The sequence below is a fragment of the Helianthus annuus genome, chromosome 2 (assembly GCF_002127325.2).
Source record: "Helianthus annuus cultivar XRQ/B chromosome 2, HanXRQr2.0-SUNRISE, whole genome shotgun sequence".
Taxonomy (NCBI): domain Eukaryota; kingdom Viridiplantae; phylum Streptophyta; class Magnoliopsida; order Asterales; family Asteraceae; genus Helianthus; species Helianthus annuus.
This window is the reverse complement of record NC_035434.2, coordinates 45,578,095-45,600,215: the sequence shown is the minus strand read 5'-3', so window position 1 is coordinate 45,600,215 and position 22,121 is coordinate 45,578,095. Positions and strand designations below refer to the sequence as shown.

General features: G+C 39.6%; 2 protein-coding genes across 2 annotated transcripts; one reads left to right on the top strand and one right to left on the bottom strand.

Moving 5' to 3' along the window:
- Positions 1 to 13,381: 13,381 nt before the first annotated feature.
- LOC110888662 lies at positions 13,382 to 14,786 on the bottom strand. The gene is made up of 2 exons (XM_022136181.1): positions 14,312 to 14,786; positions 13,382 to 14,154 (listed from the first exon to the last, which is right to left on the bottom strand). Exons 1-2 carry the CDS (start codon positions 14,784 to 14,786, stop codon positions 13,382 to 13,384), a joined length of 1,248 nt encoding a protein of 415 aa, XP_021991873.1.
- A 784-nt stretch (positions 14,787 to 15,570) lies between these two features.
- Positions 15,571 to 19,472, top strand: LOC110888669. Its single transcript, XM_022136185.1, has 2 exons — positions 15,571 to 16,216; positions 19,042 to 19,472. The coding sequence occupies exons 1-2, from the start codon at positions 15,571 to 15,573 to the stop codon at positions 19,470 to 19,472; spliced, it is 1,077 nt and encodes a 358-aa protein (XP_021991877.1).
- The last annotated feature ends 2,649 nt before the right edge of the window (positions 19,473 to 22,121 follow it).

Below are 22,121 nucleotides of genomic sequence, written 5' to 3'. Positions count from 1 at the left end.
CAAGTGCAGACACTTGGTGAAGCTGCTGCCTACGCGCTGACCTGGACTGAACTGAAGGAACTTATGCGCAAAAAGTACTGTTCCCGCGCGGAAATCCAAAGATTGGAAACAGAGTTCTGGCATTTAAAGATGGAAGGTCCAAAGATCGCAGAATACGTTCAGAGGTTTCATGACTTATCGCATGTGGTACCCTACATGGTCACTCCAGAGTTCAAAAGGATTGAACGTTTTATTTGGGGATTAGCTCCTCAAATCATAAGCATGGTGACCTCCTCCAAGCCTGCGACAATTACTGAGGCGATTGATTTGAGCGTGGCTCTCACAGAGAAAGCTATTCGCCTGAACAAGTTTGATGAAGCTGAGCCAAAGAAGAAAGAGACCCACGTCGAGTCATCAGGAGGTAACAAGCGGAAGTTATCGAACTTCAAGCAAGGCACCAGCGGGGTGGTTAAGAAAGGAGAAACGAGCATGCCAGCACAGGTTACAGCTGGTAGTGGGAAGAAAGGAAAAGGATATATGGGCACCCAGCCCAAGTGTAATACCTGCCAACGACACCATTCTGGCCATTGTAGTGTGAAAGTATGCGAGGCATGTGGAAAACCTGGCCACTTGAAGGATTCTTGTTGGGCCACTGTTGGCCAGAGAGGCCAGGGAAGATTCGGAAACAGAAACAACAACCGGGGTGGAAATGGAAATCGCCCACAAGGAAACAATGGAGGTAATGGAAACCGAGGCAACAATGCTAACCAAGCGGGCACTGTGAATCGTAACCAGAGGAATAATCAAGCTGGTGGAAACGGGCAGAGATCCGGATGCTTCAACTGTGGTGATCTTGGGCACTACAAGAGGAACTGCCCAGAGTTGAACCAAGCCCGTGGAAGGGTTTTCAACATAGAAGCGAGGGAGGCGCGCCAGGATCCCAATGTCGTTACTGGTACGTTCCCTGTAAACCAACGTATGCATCCGTTTTATTTGATACTAGCGCCGATTATAGCTTCGTATCATTAGAGTTTAAGAATATGCTTGGTCTAGCCGCTAGTAAATTAGATATTCCGTACTCAATCGAGTTGGCCAATGGAAAGTTGGTAGAAGCCAGTGAAGTTATCAGAGGTTGTGTGATTGAATTGGGAGAGCGTGAGTTTGCTCTGGATCTACTACCAGTCCAGTTGGGAAGCTTCGACGTGGTGGTAGGAATGGATTGGTTATCAGGCAACAAGGCTGAGATAGTTTGTCATGAAAAGGTCGTTCGTATCCCAACCGAAGATGGTGATACAATTGTGGTTCACGGAGAGAAGCGTGATACGCCGTTAAGAATTATCAGTTCTCTGAAAGCACGAAAGTGTTTACAGGAAGGATGTGCTGCCTTCCTGGCACACATTGTAGACAAGAAAGCTGCAGAACCAAGGATCGAAGACATCCCTGTCGTGAGGGAATATCCAGAAGTCTTCCCAGAAGACTTGCCTGGACTGCCGCCTCAGAGGCAAGTAGAGTTTCGCATCGACTTAGTTCTAGGCGCTGCGCCTGTGGCTAAGGCACCCTATAGACTTGCTCCGTCTGAGATGCAGGAACTGTCGACACAACTTCAAGAGTTGTTAGACAAGGGATTTATCCGACCAAGCTTCTCGCCTTGGGGAGCTCCGGTCCTGTTTGTCAAGAAGAAGGACGGTAGTTTTCGTATGTGCATTGACTACCGAGAGTTGAATAAGCTGACGATTAAGAATAGATACCCTCTGCCAAGGATTGATGATCTGTTTGACCAACTGCAAGGTTCAAGCTTTTATTCAAAGATCGATCTTCGATCTGGATACCATCAGTTAAGGATACAAGAGGAGAGTATCCCAAAGACAGCCTTCAGAACTCGTTATGGGCACTACAAGTTCCTAGTTATGCCTTTTGGATTAACAAACGCACCTGCAGTGTTCATGGATTTGATGAATAGAGTTTGCAAGCCGTACTTGGATAAGTTCGTGATAGTGTTCATCGATGATATCTTGATTTATTCAAAAACGAAGGCTGAGCACGAACAGCACCTAAGAGCTATTTTGGAGCTGCTGAAAAAAGAACAGTTGTACGCCAAGTTCTCTAAGTGCGAGTTTTGGCTACGAGAAGTACAATTCCTTGGGCACGTGGTAAATGGCAATGGAATGCACGTGGATCCCACCAAGATCGAAGCGATCAAGAATTGGGAAACGCCAAAGACGCCAACCGAAATTCGAAAATTCTTAGGTTTGGCTGGTTACTACCGAAGATTCATTGAGGATTTTTCAAAAATCGCTCAACCATTGACGCTCCTCACGCAGAAAGATAAGAAGTTTGATTGGGGAATCAAACAGGAAGAAGCGTTCCAGATATTGAAAGATAAGCTCTGCAATGCGCCAATCTTATCGCTACCGGAAGGTACAGATGATTTTGTGGTATATTGCGACGCTTCGCGTCAAGGATTGGGTTGTGTATTGATGCAACGCCAAAAAGGTTATTGCTTACGCATCGCGTCAGCTGAAAGTGCATGAAAAGAATTATACCACACATGATTTGGAACTCGGCGCAGTGGTTTTTGCATTAAAGATCTAGAGACACTACCTTTATGGTACGAAGTGTACAATTTTTACAGATCACAAAAGCCTACAACACATATTCAACCAGAAGGAGCTGAATATGAGGCAAAGACGATGGGTTGAGTTGCTGAATGATTACGACTGCGAGATAAAGTATCATCCAGGGAAGGCGAATGTGGTCGCCGATGCCCTAAGTCGAAAGGAGAGGATCAAGCCCATAAGGGTTAGGGCTTTGGAGATGATTATCCAAACTGATCTTTCTTTGCGCGTTCGTGCCGCGCAGAAAGAAGCTCTTAAGGAAAGAAACCTTGAAGAGGAATATCTCCATGGGATGGAGAAGCTATTGGTGCCAAACGAGGAAGGAACGTTATGTTTTGAGAAAAGGATTTGGGTTCCTTTGTTTGGAGGTTTGAGGAAAGTTATCTTTGATGAAGCTCACAAATCGCGGTACTCTATCCACCCTGGAGCGGATAAGATGTACCAAGATCTTAAAGATTATTATTGGTGGCCTAGGATGAAAGGCGATGTGGCTGTTTATGTGAGCAAGTGTTTAAATGCGCTAAGGTTAAAGCGGAATACAAGAAGCCTTCGGGACTTCTGCAACAACCAGAGATTCCCAAGTGGAAATGGGAACAAATCTCAATGGATTTTATTACAAAGTTGCCAAGAACGCCAAAAGGCCATGACACTATTTGGGTAATAGTGGATCGATTAACGAAGTCAGCGCACTTCTTACCTATCAGAGAAAAGGATAATACAAGCAAGTTGGCCGAAATTTACATGAGAGAGATTGTTACACTCCATGGAGTACCTCTCTCGATCATCTCTGATAGAGACGGAAGGTTCGTATCAAGGATTTGGCAATCCTTCCAAGAAGCTTTTGGCTCGCAATTGAATATGAGCACCGCGTTTCACCCGCAGACCGACGGTCAAAGCGAGCGAACGATACAGACTTTGGAAGACATGCTGAGAGCGTGTGTTATGGATTTGGGCGGTAGCTGGGATAAACATTTGCCTTTGGTCGAATTTTCATACAACAACAGCTGCCACACCAGTATTGGTGCCGCGCCATTCGAAGCTCTATATGGGCGAAAGTGCAGATCACCGCTTTGTTGGTCTGACGCAGGTGATAGACAGTTGGTTGGTCCTGATGTGGTCCAGGAAACCACGGATAAGATTGCACAGATCCGAGATCGCATCAGTGCGGCTCGTGACCGTCAGAAAGCCTACGCGGATCGAAAAAGGAAACCTCTAGAGTTTGAGGTAGGTGATATGGTTTTGTTGAAGGTATCACCCTGGAAGGGTGTGGCACGCTTCGGGAAGCGTGGAAAGTTGAATCCGCGGTATATTGGTCCGTTCAGAATTCTGGAAAGAATTGGACTAGTAGCTTACAAGCTGGACTTACCTGCTGAACTGAATGGAGTTCACGATACATTTCACGTATCCAATTTGAGGAAGAGTCCAACGCAAGATATCGTTGTCATTCCTACTGATGAAATTCATGTCGACGACACGCTTCACTTCGTTGAAAAACCCGTTGAGGTTACGGATTGGAAAGTGAACAAGACCCGCCGGAGCAGTGTCAAGCTCGTCAAAGTTCGTTGGAATGCCAGACATGGTCCTGAATACACCTGGGAGCGTGAGGACCGGATGAAAGAGAAATACCACCACTTATTTCCCAAGAACCCTGCATCTAGAAGCAGAACTTAAAATTTCGGGACGAAATTTTTCTAACGGGGGGAGAATGTGACAACCCTCACTAAACCAGGCATCCGTACGACTTAATTAATGATTAATTACTGCTTAATTACTGTGCTTACCTGAAATTGTGGATAAATTGCTACTTGAATGTTGATACATGTACATACTTGCATCATACTCTACTTACTGTCACTACATTATTTACATGCTGAACCTTAGTGACAAACATGATGCACAAAGGCACAGTAGCACTATAAACGGATAACCTATTGAACATGCTGATAAAGCCAGCATCAGGCAGACACTGCCTCTAAGGCCTGTATGAGCCAGAAATAGTTACTACACTAGTGGTGAGTGTAGGGATACAAGGGTTGTAGAACTGCATCTCTAGGAATAAGTTACAATGACTGGATGTGCCTAAAACGTACTCTAAGCACAAAACTCAGCACTTTAATAAACAATTCAGCTTTTAGCTAACTAATAAAGTGCCAAAACATGAGAAAAATGTTACTAGACACTTTCCAAAGTGTCGGGAATAAGTTATGTCACTAAAAATGGTACTAACGACACTCTAAAGCTTTGTTAAGCGCTTTAACGGATTACTATCCAACCGAACAACCGGACTATACCCGGAACATGAAAATATTGTTAATAACATTATTTATCTTTTTCTGAGCCAGTTAGGGTCCCTGAATGCCCTAACAACCGCCATAAAGCACAACACACTACTAACCAGGTTAATCCCTAAACTTAACTAATCTAACCTAACTATAAACTAAATAACACTTGAAATCCAACCAAGAACCCCCCCCCCCCTTACGAATTCGGTCCCCTTGGGGACATACCTTGTACCATCTTTGATTATTTTAATCAATTGTGTTTAGTATCTAAATGACATAAAAACCATTGGATCATAACTCAATTTTTGTCTATAAGAACAAGGGGTTACACATTTGATCATACACCACAAAAACACTCTCTCTTTCCCTCTCAAAGCTCTCGGCCGAGATCCCCCTTCACACCCATCATATTTTTCGGGTTTGATCACCTCATTTCAAGATCACACAAGTGTCAAGGGTCCCGTATAAGAAGGCTTGGTGCATTCGGAACTCAAAGGACCTGACTCTATTGCTTTTATCCTCTCATTTTGCGCCTAGATTCATCCCTAGCCTCGAGCTAGTAGTAAGTTGTTATAATCACCTTCTCGAACTATTTCAAGATGGTTAATATGATTTGTAACGGTTAAAACTCGTAATCTTACAAGATGAAGCATAAAAGTCCACTAAAAATGCAAGTAAAGATGGTTAAAAGCTTGTTTGATGTGTAAATCTTGTAGTATTTGTTTTGTGTAGTTATTTGGACCCGATCTATGTTGTGGTAGCTCGGATCATCGTTTAACCCGGGTTGGTCATGATCATGGATCATGACATAGAGTTGTTTTGGATGAAACAAGGGTTAAGTGATGAAACTCTACCACACACAAATCATGAACTTGTGTAAAATGATTTTACTTGTGAAATAGTGTTTAAAACTAGTAGATCTACGAATCTACAAGCGGTATTTTCAAAAGAGCGAGTGTCAAAGAAACCATGTTTTCTAAAGACGGATCTTACACTAACAAGAATGATTTTTAGAACACACAAGTGTGTAAACACTTGCGTAGCACAAAGTTTCGACAAAATAACTATTTTTGTAAAAGTTGACGAGAAGTTGTAAAGACGGAATTTTTCTAAAAACGAGGTTTTTACGAAACCGGATTGCTTTATATAAAGATCCACTAAATGTAATGGGATTTACTTCATATTTTTGAGTAAATCACAAGTTCATGTAATTTATGCGATTTACATATTTATTGACTAGTTTGATGCGTTGAATATTGTTTTGGTTAAATAAGAAAATGGTTGATTTGATTTATAAAAGAAAATGATACGCTTGAAAGCGTGGCCACCTCCAGTTACAAAGGAAACTCTGGCGAAATTTTTCTAAAAACCTAACACTTAGAATTATTTTCACTATAAGTGTTAGAAATACTTTTTGACTTGTTTTCAAATTATAGATTTCGCCATGACTTTATTAACAAAATATCGGAGGTAGGATTTCACAAAATAAAACTTGGAAAAATATATATTTAGTATATATTTTTCATAAAGTCACTTGATATGTGTTTATGATTATTTTTGTGAAGTACACATATATTATTTTTAGGGTAAAAATAATATTATCGAATGTTAACGAATCCAAAATAATACGAACGCTTTCACGATAAATATATAAGTTACACCGGTAGTTATTATTACCACTCGATCGTTAAAACGTAACTTACGCAATTTAAAGAAATATTTATGAACGCGTAATTTTGAAAAAGTATTATTTTGGGAAAATCATATGTGTTAAAATATAATATTTTTGAGAAAAAATAATTATATTTTGGAGTTAGGAATAAAAATATATTAAGTGAGACTTAATAATATATTTCAAAGATATACGAACGCACATGTATTAAATCCCCCATCCTTGGGAAGGAGAATCGCTACCAAGTATTTACAAAATGAAAACACGAAATAGTTGTCTAACTATTTCCCAAAAACCTAAACCATGAAGCTAAGGCACGGCCGTCCGTCTAATAGTTAGTACGTGTAGGTCGTCGCACAGCTGCTTGATCAGGAGTATTACTTGGTAGAGACGCACCACTGTGAGTTCATGTCCCCCTTTTCTCTTAACTGTTTTCAGTTTTATAAACTGCGGGGGTGAAATACATGTTACTTTGATTACAAGTACTTTATACAAGGTATGGTTAGCGTAAGGAGGTTTACTACTTAGATCATGTGAGTGGGTAGGAGCAACATGAGGTCATTAATCCTCATGGTAGGACCGAGGGACAGGAGCGGTAGATCTATCTGGGTGTAGCGAGCCCAGCCCCAGGCCAAACTAGAAACGGACCTCGGGGTGACTTTGTGCCCGACGCATAAATCCGCTAGGTTTGAGTCTCCCTACTTGCACTTCACACATATCAATGGCATTGCAAACCATTGGTGATCTCAATTCCCTTATTTGCTACGTACTAGGATTTTTATACTTACAAAGGTTTATTTACTCACTTACGCATGAACTCGCTCAACATTATTGTTGATTTTTCAACTTACATGTATTTCAGGGAATTAAAGGATCTGGCGCGGTATGACACGTTTTCCCGCTGCACTAGTTACGAGGTCATCCGGGTTTAAGGGATGTGACTCTTTCCTGGACAAGTCACAGTCCTTAAACTATGTTTATGATATGTTGATGTTTATGTTTGTTGAACAATGTTTATGTCGTTAGGGTGTGTTCCCGTTGATACAATGTTGTTGTATTTGGTTTTTAAGACTAAATTAAATGGATGATCTTGCATAGTTTTTATTCATATAGCTTTGTTATGGTTAAGCTATGGTCTTAAGAAGTCACACCAAATTAACCACGCTTCCGCAAAGCCAGGGTGTGACAAATGTAACATCTATGTTCTCCAGTAATTCATTCTCCTCTGTTCTCAATTTGAGATTTAATGCCTCTTCGACCCCATCTGGATATTTCTGAGTATAATGATTCCACATTGGGGGTGGAATATTTTTGAAATCTGTTTGTTGAGGAACAATCTGATCAATCACATATGACGAAGAAAGGTAACTAATCAACTTTTTATCGATCTTTCTGTTTCAATGAGCATCAGTTCAAGTTCCTTCTTAAGAGATGCGATTGTGTCCAAATGAATGTTAATCGACGTTTGCTTGTCCATGACCGTAGCTTTAAGCAGATTAACAATTTTATCATTTTCTAAACTCTCAGTTTGAATCGCTTTAATTGATCGTGACAGAGTGTCATAAGCTTCTTTAACATCATTAAAATCAAATTTTAATTTGTCGTGAAACTTTTTCAACTCTTGAAACTGTTTGTCTTTTCCAAGACAATCCATGCATGGTTTTAAACAGTTTTTGCATAGTATTTCAGGAATTGGATCAACCTTTTCAAAAACCTTTTCTTGTTTGTCATTTTTACTTCCTGTTTTACCAATCTCTCCAGAATCAGACTTCACATTTTCTGGTTTTCCATCGGACTCGGACTTTGATTTGTCACCGGACTCGGACTTTTCATTTGACTCCTTTTTGAATGACACAGACTCTTGAGTTGCATCTTTGGTCTCATCGTTATCGGAAGATGTTTTAAGTTGATCTACCTCTTGCAACTTGACCATAAGAGCTTTGTCAGCAATCTCTTTCAACGTTTCTTCATTGATTTCTTTTGAAACATCTATGATCTCTTGAACCGGAGTTTTTTCAGCTTCATACTGTGAGCAAAAACCCGTAGTCGGTTCTCCAAAGAATCCTGCAAAAGAATCAAACACATTAGAAGGCATTATAGATTTAAATGTATTCGTAATGACCTCCTGTTCAGACTGATAATAATAGACAGCTACTGCAGCCTCTTCTAATTCAGCATAACTTTCCTCATTCATCACTTCACCGACTTCTTCAACTATTTTCGGAACATCTGGCTCTTCAGTAATCTCAGCCATCATTGCAAGATCACCTCCAGGAATGTACTTATCCCAACTGAAACCTTCTGGAAGTTTTTCATCATCTTGATTTACCAAAAGAGCTTTTTTAGTTTTGGATGGACTATTCTCGATTTGAGGCCTTGGATTGAATGGTGTTTGACTGTTTTTGTGATAGATGGCCTGTCGGTAGTAATCATTGGCAAAAGGATTCTGATGGTTGTTGACTTCTCTGTTCGGACATTCACGCTTGAAGTGTCCTTTCTCTTTGCACTTGAAGCAAGTCACCTTTGATTTATCAAATCCAAGCTTAGGATCAGGACCTGCAAGACTACTTCGTCCGATGATTTCCATGAATCTCTGAGCTCTTCTCACAATGCTCGCCATTCCCCATTTGATGTCGATGAGTTCTAGTTCCTCTGGATCAATTTGATCATAGTCTTCTTTTGTCATATCTGGGTTACCAATTCTTCCGGCTACTAGACTCTCGTAAGACTCTAGTGCAGAAGCAAGAAGTGCTATATGCTGCTTTGCTGCTGTCTCTGTAAAATCTTGACCGTTTTTTATATTAATAGCAATAGTGCACAATATCCCATGAGCATAACTCTGATTGTTCGATCCTGAAGAACTTTGAGAAGAAACTTGTTCTGGAGAACTCTGAACCTTAGGGTTTGGTTCGTAGTTTGGAAACGATGAAAAGTTGTTGTTAGACGTGCTTTGAGGTACTCCCGATGTAGAATCTGCACTGAATGTTGTTTGAATTTTTGGACTTGGAGTATATGTGGCAGATGAGCTTCCTTTGTAGTAAAGCTGAACATCTTGTTGTACGTTTGCAGACTTCATTTTACTCATCTTCCGCATTTCAAGCTCTTGAGCTTCAATTCTCTCGATAAACGTACTCAGATTGAAACCAATGTATTCCAAGTTGTTCTTTAAAACCATTAAGAACGTACCCCACACTTCTTGTGGTAGTGCATCAGCCAATTTATCAACCAAATCTTCATCTGTTTTATCTATACCTAAACGCTTCAACTCCACTACCAAATGACAGTACCTCTCAATCAACTCTTTTGTTGATTCTCCACTGATCGCAGCAAAAATGTCGAATTCCTTTTTTCAGTAATGCCTTTTTACTCTTGATCATTGCAGCACTCCATAGAAATTTCATTTTAAGAGAGTTCCAGATAGATTGCGCGTCATGATATCTTCTTTAATTGCTTGTTGCAAAATACTGACCATCTTCTTTTCGGCCTTGAAACTTTCTACTTCAGCTGGAGTTAATGAATTAAGTGTTTTTGCAATACCAGCATCATTCACAGGAACTACATACTTTGTCTCAACTTTCAACCAACATTCAAGATGATTCGCCTGAACCCGTGTGCGAAATCTATCTTGCCATCCTGAATAATCTTCAATGTTGAGCGGTTTCGGTGGTTTTTGCATGGTTCCGAGTTCGTTCTCCAAATTCATATTCTGGGCTATAGTTGTCGGGGATTGAACAGGCATACCTCCTCCGAAGAACGCATTGTAAAACTTTTGATTATCCATTTTATACTTTGAAAAATTTTCCGAAAAAATTTTTAAGTTTTGAAAAATCAGACTTTCAAGCCAGCTGACTTCCACACGATTTGGACTTTCACACGAACTGACTTTCAAACGGACTGAAGATTTCAAGCGAATTGGACAATTCACTTCGTGCGAAGTGATAACAATTTGTTAAAAAGTTTCACTTCGTGCGAACTGAGGAGTCTCACACGACCTGGACACTCACTTTCACGCGATCTGGTTCAACTCGTGCGAACTGAACAAGATTTTCAAACGATTTGGGAAATATTCACACGATCTGGATCATTTCGTACGAACTGAGCATCATGTTTACTCGAAGTGAAGTTTTTTACACTTTTTGATCAGTTATAGTGTGAATTATGGTCTGTAACTTTGAAGGATTAATTAAAATGGTGTTTTACACGTTATATCCAAAATTCAGTCCATTTTGTCTGTGAATTCGTCCAAAAATCCAAGAAAGAGTAGAAATAGAGAGTTCTAAGCCATTCAAAACACTGATTCAACTGATTTGACTCATCCTGAGCTCTGATACCACTTGTAGGATCGAGATTCGATCAATACGAGTCGTTCCGAGTCAAATCTAGGTTGCTAGAAAGGCGGAAACAATCTAGTAACCTTGAATTGGTGTTAGAATAAGAGTAGAAGCAGAGAAATACACTTTAAACAAGTTTTCCATTCATATAAAACGTTTTTACATACAGAGAATCCGACAGCACTTCGTGACAGATTTCACCAGAATGTTGCAAATGAAAAACCCAACACACCTATTTATAGGTGTTCCAGTTCGCATGGATTACACATGATTACTTCGCACGAACTGGCAATGTCCAGTTCGTGCGACCTGGCCTTACATAAGCCACTTCGTGCGAACTGGCACAAAACATATAAAATTACATTTTTAACCCTATTACATGCTACTGACACGACTCAGACTGATGACGTAGGCGATAGACATTGTACACCAACAGATGATGTACATCTTGGTTATTCATTTTACGCCAATCCTGTAGTAACGACATGTTGTCGCTAGAGGACGAAAATAGTTTGATTAACGTTTTTATTCATTTAGTAAATATTGTAATAATCAAATGAAGGGAAATTGGATTTTAATAATTCCACATAGAGGTGGTTGCCCAATATTAGACCAACTTTTGAGTATTTTCATTGGCAATTCCACCTTTTAAATATTTTTTTCTCACTACAAATCCGGTAAAAGAACTTAACTCCCTTAAGTTTTCCCAAATTTCAAACTAATCTTTTCTCACTACAAATCCGGTAAAAGAACTAATGTTTTACCTCGAAACGGTGCTCCAACGATGAAAACGATGCTTCATTCAGGTGTTATAACTTACAATTAACAAAAATCATGTCATTTAGAGCCTTGTTTTGAGGTAAGTTTTACATCAATCGACTCGTATCATAATTCTGATTTAAAGCCCTAAAACATCAGTTTAAAATTTGGAAAAAAGTTAACGGAGTTAAGTTTTCTTAACGGATGTGCAGCGAGAAAAAATATATTTAAAAAGTGAGACTGCCAGTGGTAATAATCAAAAGTGGGCCTATTAGTGGCCAACCACTTCTAAATAAGATTATTAAAATTCAATTTCTCTTTAATAAATATTTTTCTACCACAGACTACAGGTTTATCTATTATCATGTCATATACAGCGACGGCGTTGAGAACTTATACCCACAAACCATGGCCAGCTAACCTTATAGCGATGATATGTCGTCGTTATATGTGGAAAAACAAACCCCATGTTGTCGCTACATTTATACTTTTTGTAGGTTAATAAATTCTTCTTTTAGTATCGTAGATTACTATGAATTCTTATAACTAATTAAACAGTAGATATCAAATATATACTTAACTCTTAAGACTTTTCAACTGAGAGACTCGAACCCTAAATTTCATGATACAACACCAATGTATGGAAACACCGCTAAAACAAAAGCTAGGGCTGTAAACGAACCGAACGTTCAGCGAACAGTTCGTGAACCGTTCGGCGGAAAGTTCGTTTATGTTCGTTCGTTTAATAAACGAACGAACATGAACAAGAAATTCCGTTCGATTAGTTAAATGAACGAACATGAACAAAGGTCTCGTTCGTTCAATTGTGTTCGTGAACGTTCGGTAAGGTGTTCGTGAACATTCGTTCGTTTATGTTCGTATGTTCGTGTTTTAATTACAGATTTTTATACTTTCATATATTTTATCTATACTTTTTATACTATTAAACTTTTATTTATATCATTACCCTAACAATTAAACTAGCAAACCCTCTTTTACCTTGTTTATGCACCATTTCCCTTTCTTTTCTCATTATTTACATCGACGAATATGATCTACCTCCGTTCCACAATAAGGGATTCAAGTTCTATTGCTACTCTCTGGGCCATCCACTTTTATCCTTCATCGTGTTCGCCAAATTTATTTGTGTTCGCTTGTGTTCGTGAACCGTTCGTGAACACACTCATTTCCTTAATGAACGAATACGAACATAAAATCTCGTTTGGTAAGTGTTCATGAACCGTTCGTGAACACATTTATTTTCTTAACGAACAAACACGAACAAGGCCTCGTTCGTGTTCGTTTGGTTCGTTTACAGCCCTAACAAAAGCCCTATAGTATATATTTATCTTCCTTTCTCTCATCCGAGGGCTCTGCTATCCATGTGCCCATTAAAATAATAACTCAATGCTTTATTAATATTTTTGTTCCAACTGTAGTTATAAAAAAACATAACGAAAATTAACATCAACTAAGACCAAAGGGTATGGTGAGAATAGTCCACAAAGAGACTATTCATTACGTAGACGTCAAGTAAGCAAAGGTGAAGGACTATTCCCTTGAAGACTATCCAAGGGTGTGGTGGATGGTCCTCCCCTATTTTTTATTATTATTTTTTTTGACTTAATTAATTAATTAAAACAAACTTACATTTAAATAAAAACCTAAAGTTACATTTAAATAAAAACTAAAAAAAAAACACACTTAAAAAACACCTAAAGTTACATTTAAAAAAAAAAAAAACTACACTCCCCCACACCATTTTTTCCTAATTTTTTCCTTCATCATTTGTAAAATGGGACGGTCTTCCGGTGGATATTCGCTAAAGTCGGTGGTCATTATTTTCCATTCCTCTAACTGTTGCGCTTCTTCTTGTCTCCTTTGCTTCTCCTCGGCTTGTCGTTTCTTCACCTTTACCTTCTCGGTTTGCGTCTCGGTAAAGGTTTGGTTGAATGCTTTCAACTTGGCCATAATACCTTCCAACTTCGAACCACCACCAGTTCCCGATGCGGCTTGTTTCCTTTTTTCAGCCACTATCTTTTTACTTTTGTCCCTTCCTAGGGGACGTTCTTCCTCTCCAATCGGCTCCTCGTCATAATCGGGCTCATCGTTGATATTTATTTGGCAACGACCGGTTGAGCCTGCAACGCTATAACTTCCTGACTCGGAAGTTTTAGACCGTTTGGTTGCTCGTTTCGCGCTTGCAACCTCATTTGGAGTTGCCTTCCATTTTGGATGATCCTTTACAATTTGCCAAGCACGGACATGTGGGAAAGAAGTTTTTTTGTCATTTTCGTATAAACGCAACGCTTCATTGAAAACATTTTCGTTGTTCCACCCACTCGGTTTGTTGGCGAGCGTTGTGTTATAAAACCCACAAAAGCGTTGGATCAACGTATTCATTTTGCGCCACTTGGAGCTGATAGAATCAACGGTTCTGTACTCGCCTTGTTCCATAATCGCGTGGAATATATCAAGGGCTTCTTGACAAAACCCATCGCTTTGTTGATTGTTACCTACAAGTTAGTAACAATAATAATAATATTTTGTTAGAAAAACATAGTGTACAAATAAATGTTAGTAACAATAATAATATTTTCTAACAAAAATATAATGTACAAATAATATTTAATAACAATAATAATATAATGTACAAAAAAAATTAATTTTTACCGATTATAGGAGACGTTGACGAGCCAATATATGCCTTCGCCAACGCCTCTTCCTCAATTTTTGACCATAGCCGTTGTTGTTGTTTGGCGGCTGCGTCTTCTTTTTTACCCTTTCCCTTTGTATTTTTCTTTTTTGAAGGTTCAGGTTGCGTTTCTGGCACAACCTTTACGTCATCATCTTCTTCCTCGATTTGTGTTGGACGTGCTTGTGGCGGTGGTTGATATGGCATATTTAGTAGGTTTTGCATTAGTTGCTTCATTTGATATGGCATTTGGTTGAACGGAATGTGGGGTTGTTGCATTTGCATTTGGTTGAACGGAATGTTGAGTTGTTGCATAGGGTATTGGTTTCGTTGGTTGAAAGCGTTGGGCATTTGTTGGTAACCCGCAAAAGAGTTTTCCATGACGGGTGTGTAGCCGGGTGACGAAAACGGGAGTGAACTTGAGTTGGGATTATTTGGGTTGTAAGGATCCATAATATTTTTTAAGGTTGTGAAAGAATTTTTTATAAAATGGGGTGAAAAGTGTAAGTTTTTGGTAAAAAAAATGGGGTGAAAAGAGTTGAATTTATAGTGGTGGGGTGATTTTTTTTTTAAATGGGATGTTACCGTTAGAGGGGGGGGGGCACCTTTTCAAACAATTGCTCCGTCTCCAACGTCTCTTGGCGTACGAAGGCGTCGCGACGGGCCCCTAGGGGGCGGTGTGAGACGGTCCATGACGGGGTGACGGCCCGGGAACTAGCCCCATACCCGGTTGTCTAAAATACAACAACACGGTGGTTTGTTCACAAGTATTTAATCCCAAATCAATCAAACAATTGTAGATTAATAATTTTCTAGAACCTTACTATATATATATATATTATAGAAAACAACAATAAACAAACGTTGCTCATAACTACTATAAACAATGTATCACGATTTTAGAAATTAAAAAAAAATAAGAAGAATTGACAAATAAAACTAAAATACATCAACATGGTTGTTAGTTTGCCACAATTTTTTAATTCCAAATCAGTTAAACACTTGTAGACTAATCATCTTGGACCCAACAATACAATTTAAAAAACAACACTAGACAAACGTTGCAGATAACAAATAATAATGTATTAAGAGATCAATATTCTAATTCTTCAGTCAACTTGACTTGGTTTCAAGAGATTTCTCACCTTCTTCCTTGATCCAATTATATAACCATCAATACTCCAAAGCTAGTTTCTCACTTTCTTCACAAACATACCTCATCATAACTAATACCACTATGGACGTTGCTCCCGCTACAGATTTCGACTTCAGTTTCCCATCACACGCTGACACTTGCTACACAAGTGCCCCCTCCAGCCCCACACGACTCACGGAGTTATATCACGGGTTTGACGAGTTGTTGATGGCCACCGATGCTAACCACAGTGGTTCTCTAGCCACCATCCCGTTTGCATGGGAGGAGAAACCCGGAGTACCCAAAACACCCTCCAACTTACCCGAAGACGATTTTACATTTGATGTAAGTTGTCATTTTGATAGTGAGAGAGAAAGAGGCAGAGAGAGAGGGTTTTCAAATTCTTCAAGAAGCAGGAGAACGAGATCGTTGTCCCCGCTTGGAACCTCTTATCAGCGGCGACAACAAGTGGCGCCTTCATCTCCTGCGCCTTCATCAAATAACGGGTCTAGAAAATGGAGTTTGATGGATCTTTTGTTGTTTAGAAGTGCTTCGGATGGTCGAGCAATGGACAGAGACCCGTTGAAGAAATACTCTACCAATTTTAGAAAGTATGATCAAGATATCAGGAACCCTGGATCAGTGTCGAAGCCAAGGGGACGAGTATCAGCTCACGAGCTACATTACAATGTGAACCGGGAGGTTTCGAATGACATGAAGAAGAAAACATATTTGCCATACAAGCAAGGTATTCTTGGAAGGAGATTTTAAAACGGATGGTAGCAATTTGTTTGGTTAACTGTTATTACACCTAAGAGCTAGGCCAGATATATAGTTATATTTTCAGTTAAATTGTGGATGGTTGTTTGATGGGTTTTGTTGTAGATATAAGTCACTTTGGGCTCCAAGTTAAATAAACAAGCTTAGTTTGGCTCATTCATTAATATTTTAATGAGCTGAAATGTTGAGCTAGAGTTCGACTCATAAAAACCTTTAGTAAACTTGTTAATTTTTACCCATTATGTATAAACAAATTAACATGTTTAACATGCACATAAAGAATGAGCTTGGCTTGTATCAAGCACGAATCATTTGAAAACAGTTTAAATTTGAGAGATCTTGAACCCCGAGATTATTTGAACCGTCTTAGGTTTGTTATAGCTAGTCTCGATTGCTTGATGATCTTCATAACAAGCAAAATGAGAGGGTTAGATTAGTGAGACAATTTTTTTTTTGGTTAATTTCTCTATTTCACTGATTAAAAATAATTAACATTACTAAGATACAACAACATGGTGGTTTATTCACAAATATTTAATCCTAAATCAATCAAACAATTGCAGATTAGTTATTCTCTCGAACCCTACAATAATATAAAAAACAACAATAAACAAACGTTGCTGATAACTAAAAAATAATGTATTAACACTTCAATCCAATTTTACAGTCAACTTCACTTGGCATCAAGAATCTCCTCACCTATGTAGCACGGGAACGGGTACGGGATTAGGGTACGGGGAACGACAAAACTCAAAAATCCAAGATACGAGTACGACAAATGTACTGCCATAAAAAAATAGCTATTTGTAATTCATGTATACACATATAATGTTAGTTTTATACTTTTCATATAATAATTTATAAACTTAAGGACCAAATGTAAACTAGTTAAAATAAAAAGTGTTCAATGTTAAAATGTACAAACTAATTTTATACTTTTATGTAAATTTTTAGAAGTTTTAGAGAATAAATAGAAACTATTGAAAGATGGAGGGACTAAATGTCGAAATACATAAATGTATAACCCTAAACCTAAAAAGCAGCCGCTGCCCACTGTCTTCATCTTCATCTTCTCTGTTCGTCATCTTCTTAACCTAAAACACTACCCACTAGAGGAGCCGTCCATGGTGGCAGGAGAAAAACGCTTGCTCAGGGCCACCCATGAAGGAAACGTTCCCGAAACGTCGAATTGCCGTCACCAATTTCCCGGAAGCGTTTCGATGCTGTCCCCATATTTCTGGCAACTTCCGGGGGACGTCCCCATGGCGTTTCCGGTGCATTTCCATCCCCACGCCGTCCCCAAGACGGGTGCTCATGGCTCCAAGCCGTCCCCGTGCTTCATAGCTTCTCACCTTCTTCCTCCATCCAAAGGCAATTCCTTTGGGTATTTAACAATCAATACTCCAAGGCTAGTTTCTCACTTTCTTCACAAACATACCTCATCATAACTAATACCACTATGGACGTTGCTCCTGCCACAGATTTCGACTTCACTTTTCCATCACACGCTGACACTTGCTACACAAGTGCCCCGTCCAGCAGGGGTAGATCTATAGCTAATAAGGGGTTCTCAAGAACCCGTTCGGTTTGTAATTTATAGTGTAAAGCCATATAGAAAATAGCAAAGGAACCCTTTAATATTTTTTAGAGGAGCCCTTGTGGTTCACTGGTAAAGCGTGTTGTTGTTAAGGTTGAAGTCCCGAGTTCGTTCCCTTGAGCGCATTCATTTTTTTGCGTTTTTTTTTTTTTTTTGTTCTTTCCACTCCAGCCAGTCAGCCACTTCGGCCCTTCATCTCCCTACCAGCCCCTTCCTCTCCCTTATTCCCCAGGTAAAGAGGAGAAACTGTCAATTTGTTTAATTGATTAAATCATTTAATAATTTCGTTTAATTTATTAAATCATTTAGGTTGAAAGTGATGATTATAGGGTATGGGTCAGGGTTGGGCTAACCAATACACTTTCTCTTCAAACTTTTAAGTTTTGTATAGATATTCCAAATATATTTTATTTTTTCCAAAGATATTTTACAAAGTTGTATTAGATCAATGATACTTTACTTTTTGAATAAAATTATTCTAAAGGTTTTATGTATAAACAATGAGAGGTAACTTGTATACAACACAACTTAATGACTTATTATGCACAAAAGAAAAGGTTCGATTTGTTGCGTTTACCCTCTCTTTGCCACGTCAATAAATGACTAGCTATTAACAATACACATTGAGCGACTTTCGACCTATTTGACTCATTCTCTTTTAACTTTATTATCTAATCTGTTAGAGAGAAACCATAACCCGAATCAGCCCTTCAAATTGGCGACCATGGTTTCTCATCAAGGGGGGCTTGCAATTAGGTTAGTCCCAAAACTAAAAGTTAGTACTTAATCGAATGCATAAGACAGTCACTAGGGGCTAAATTATGTGAATTAATTGAATGCATAACATTAAGTTGTTACTTAATTGTAATAAAGGACTGAATGCCATAGATGAACTTACTCAACCCGAACCGTCGAATCGATTCGAATTTTTTTATGTTCAGACATATGAAATTGGAACATTTAAAAAAGTGAACCCCTTGTAAAATAATCTTGGATCCGCCACTGCCCTCCAGCCCCACACGACTCACGGATTTGTATCGCGTGTTTGACGAGTTGTTGATCGCAGCCGATGCTAACCGTGCCAGTTCCCTTGCCACCATCCCATTTGCGTGGGAAGAGAAACCCGGAGTACCCAAAACACCCTCCAACTTACTCGAAGACGATTTTACATTTGATGTAAGTTGTGGTTTCGATAGTGAATCTGTTCAACAGAGAGAAAGAGGAAGAGAGAGAGGGTTTTCAAATTCTTCAAGAAGTAGGAGAACGAGATTGTTGTCGCCACTTGGAAGTTCCCATCAATGGCGGCAACAAGTGGCGCCTTCGTCTCCTGCACCTTCATCAGAAAAAAAACAAGTCAAGAAAGTGGAGTTTGTTGGATATTTTGTTGTTCAGAAGTGCTTCGGATGGTCGAGCAATGGATAAAGATCCTTTGAAGAAATACTCTACCAATTTTAGAAAATATGATCAAGACATCAGGAACCCCGGATCAGTGTCGAAGCGAAGGGGGCGAGTTTCGGCTCACGAGTTGCATTACAATGTGAACCGGGCGGTTTCGAATGACATGAAGAAGAAAACATATTTGCCGTATAAGCAAGTTATTCTTGGAAGATTCTCATTCAACCCATAAGGAGACTTTTGAAACTATTGTTGTAGTTTGTTCGGTTAAGTGTAATTACAAGTTCTTCGTTTATTGAAGCCAAGATGTAGGGCTGGCAATTCTGACACGAACACGATAACACGACACGAACCTACACGAAGTTATCATGTTCCGCGTTTGACCTGAACAGGTTTCGTGTCTAAACAGGTCGACACGATAAGAGCTTAATAGGTTTCGTGTCTAAACAGGTTAAAACTCGTTAACCTGTTAAGACCCGCTAAGTACATGTTAATAATTAAAAATTAAAAAATATTATATGTGGGTGTGGCTATGGGGTCATCAATCGTGGTACCCGAGATAAATTATACGCAAACACACGCGTTTCTTTTTCCATAATCCAATCCCTAATTTTTAAATCTCTCTCACAAACACCACCATTCCCTATTCGGTTCACAGCTTCCCCTTCGGTCGTGTTCGTGTCTTAAACAGGTCGTGTTCGTGTCTTAACAGGTCATGTTTGTGTGTTAAACAGGTCGTATAATACGTTGGTGATTTTTTCTTGTCTTAACAGGTCGTTTCGTGTAACATGTTTGTTAACAGGTTCGTGTTCGTGTTTCCAAAATCTGACACGATAAGATTTCGTGTAATGTTCGTGTTTATGTGATTCGGGTTCGTGTTTTATCGTGTTCGTGTCTTAACAGATCGGGTTAACCCGTTTTGCCAACCCTACCAAGATGTCGTCAGTTATATACCTATGAGATAGGCCAGATATATAGTTATATTTTCAGTTAAATTGTGGATGGTTGTTCGATGGGTTTCTTTGTAGATATTGTTAGGGGTATCAGATCAGAGTAGGCTCGAGCGGAAGCGGAACAAACACACACACACTAGCAGAAAATAAAGAACACGAGAATTTACGTGGTTCGATCAAGGTGACCTACGTCCACGGGTTGCAACTAGGGTTTTACTTTTATTAGATGCTCACAACTGTTTTCAGAATGACACAGACTACAGTTACATACTTACATAATAGGTATTTATAGAACAAGATTAGGGTTTCCTACTTGGTCAACAAGTTAACTAAGTGGGCCTAATAACTAGGGCCGGCTAACCCTAACTAGGGCCGGCTACCCTAAAGCCTACGAACCCAACAATCTCCCACTCAGAGGCTTTGCATAGTCCACAAAGTGCATCCAAGAAACCCATCACCAGTAACTTCAGTAATCTTTACGTTCAAGTCTTCCCAGCCTCCAGTTCCAAGAACAAGCTAAGACTTCAGTCACATCCAAGCCACCTAGTTGCAACCACACCTCTCATCAAGTACCTGAGAGACCAGTTGAAGCTCCCACAAGCTCCAACCCAACAGTCTTATCAGACCCATTCTCTATCTCAACCGGCTTGCACGATCCACCAGCTCCAGATATACACCGAGAATTAATACCACCCTCCACATTTTGCAAACTATTTCCAGGAGAGCTTTTTTCTTCAGTCGGAATCTTCGTCTTCAAAACCCAACGGTTCTTTGTGATTGTACCCGGAACACGACCCGTGCTCCCACTATCACCAAATCCCCTGACTGGCTTAAACTTAGACCCCCGACCACATTCAACTGACATCCCCAAAGCACCAGGATTCAAGTTCGCAAATTGAACCCTCTTCCGCTTACTAGATTCAGTGAACCAGACTTTATGTTGTACAGGGATGGCTACTCCCTCAACAGGTATCTCAACTAGATACAACGATCCTCGTCTCCTCCCACAGCCAACAACAAGATTTCCATCAATCACCTTCCACTTCCCACCACCAAACTTAACATCTAGTCCCTGTTTATCCAGTTGACTAACAGAAATAAGTTTCTTCGTTAAACCCGGAATTACCCTGACGTTCTTTAAGTTCCATGTAGTGCCCAGTGGAGTCTTCAGATTGACATCTCCCATACCCGTAACATTAAGAACATGACCGTTAGCTAATTGTACCTTTCCAAAGTCTCCTTTTTTTCAGATTCACCATCGTCTCCCCGCTGTGCATGGCGTGAAACGAAGAACCAGAATCCATAGCCCAAGAATCTATAGACTCTTCACAGCAAACCAGTACGTCACCGTCAGATTCATCTGACACAACACTGTTTACGTGCTACTTACCATCCTCTTTCTTAGGATCAGGACACTCGTGTTTAACATGCCCCTTTTCACCACAGTTCCAGCACCTCACATTCTTCCTAGCTTTAGACAAGCTTTTCCCATGACTCCCACTGCTTCTGTTATTACCTCTTCCCCTGCTAACACTGAACATACCAGAAGTAGATCCTCCACTAATGTTCCTCCGGCGAACGTCTTCACCCAAAACACTATCCCGGACCCGATCAAATTTCAAATTTCCAGTTCCAGCAGTTTCAGTTACCGTTGTCACAAATCCTGACCAACTATCAGGTAAGGAAGATAACAAAACCACAACCTGAGTGTCATCATCCAACTTCATGCCCACAGTTGCTAACCTGGACAAAATTGAATTGACTTCGTTAATGTGATCAGCAACTGAATTGCCCTCGCTCATCCTCACATTAAACAGTTCCCTCATCAAGAACACCCTATTACCGGCAGACGGTTTCTCATACATATTTGACAGAGCTGTTAACATATCACGAGCAGTTGTTTCTTTCATGATATTAAATGCAACGCT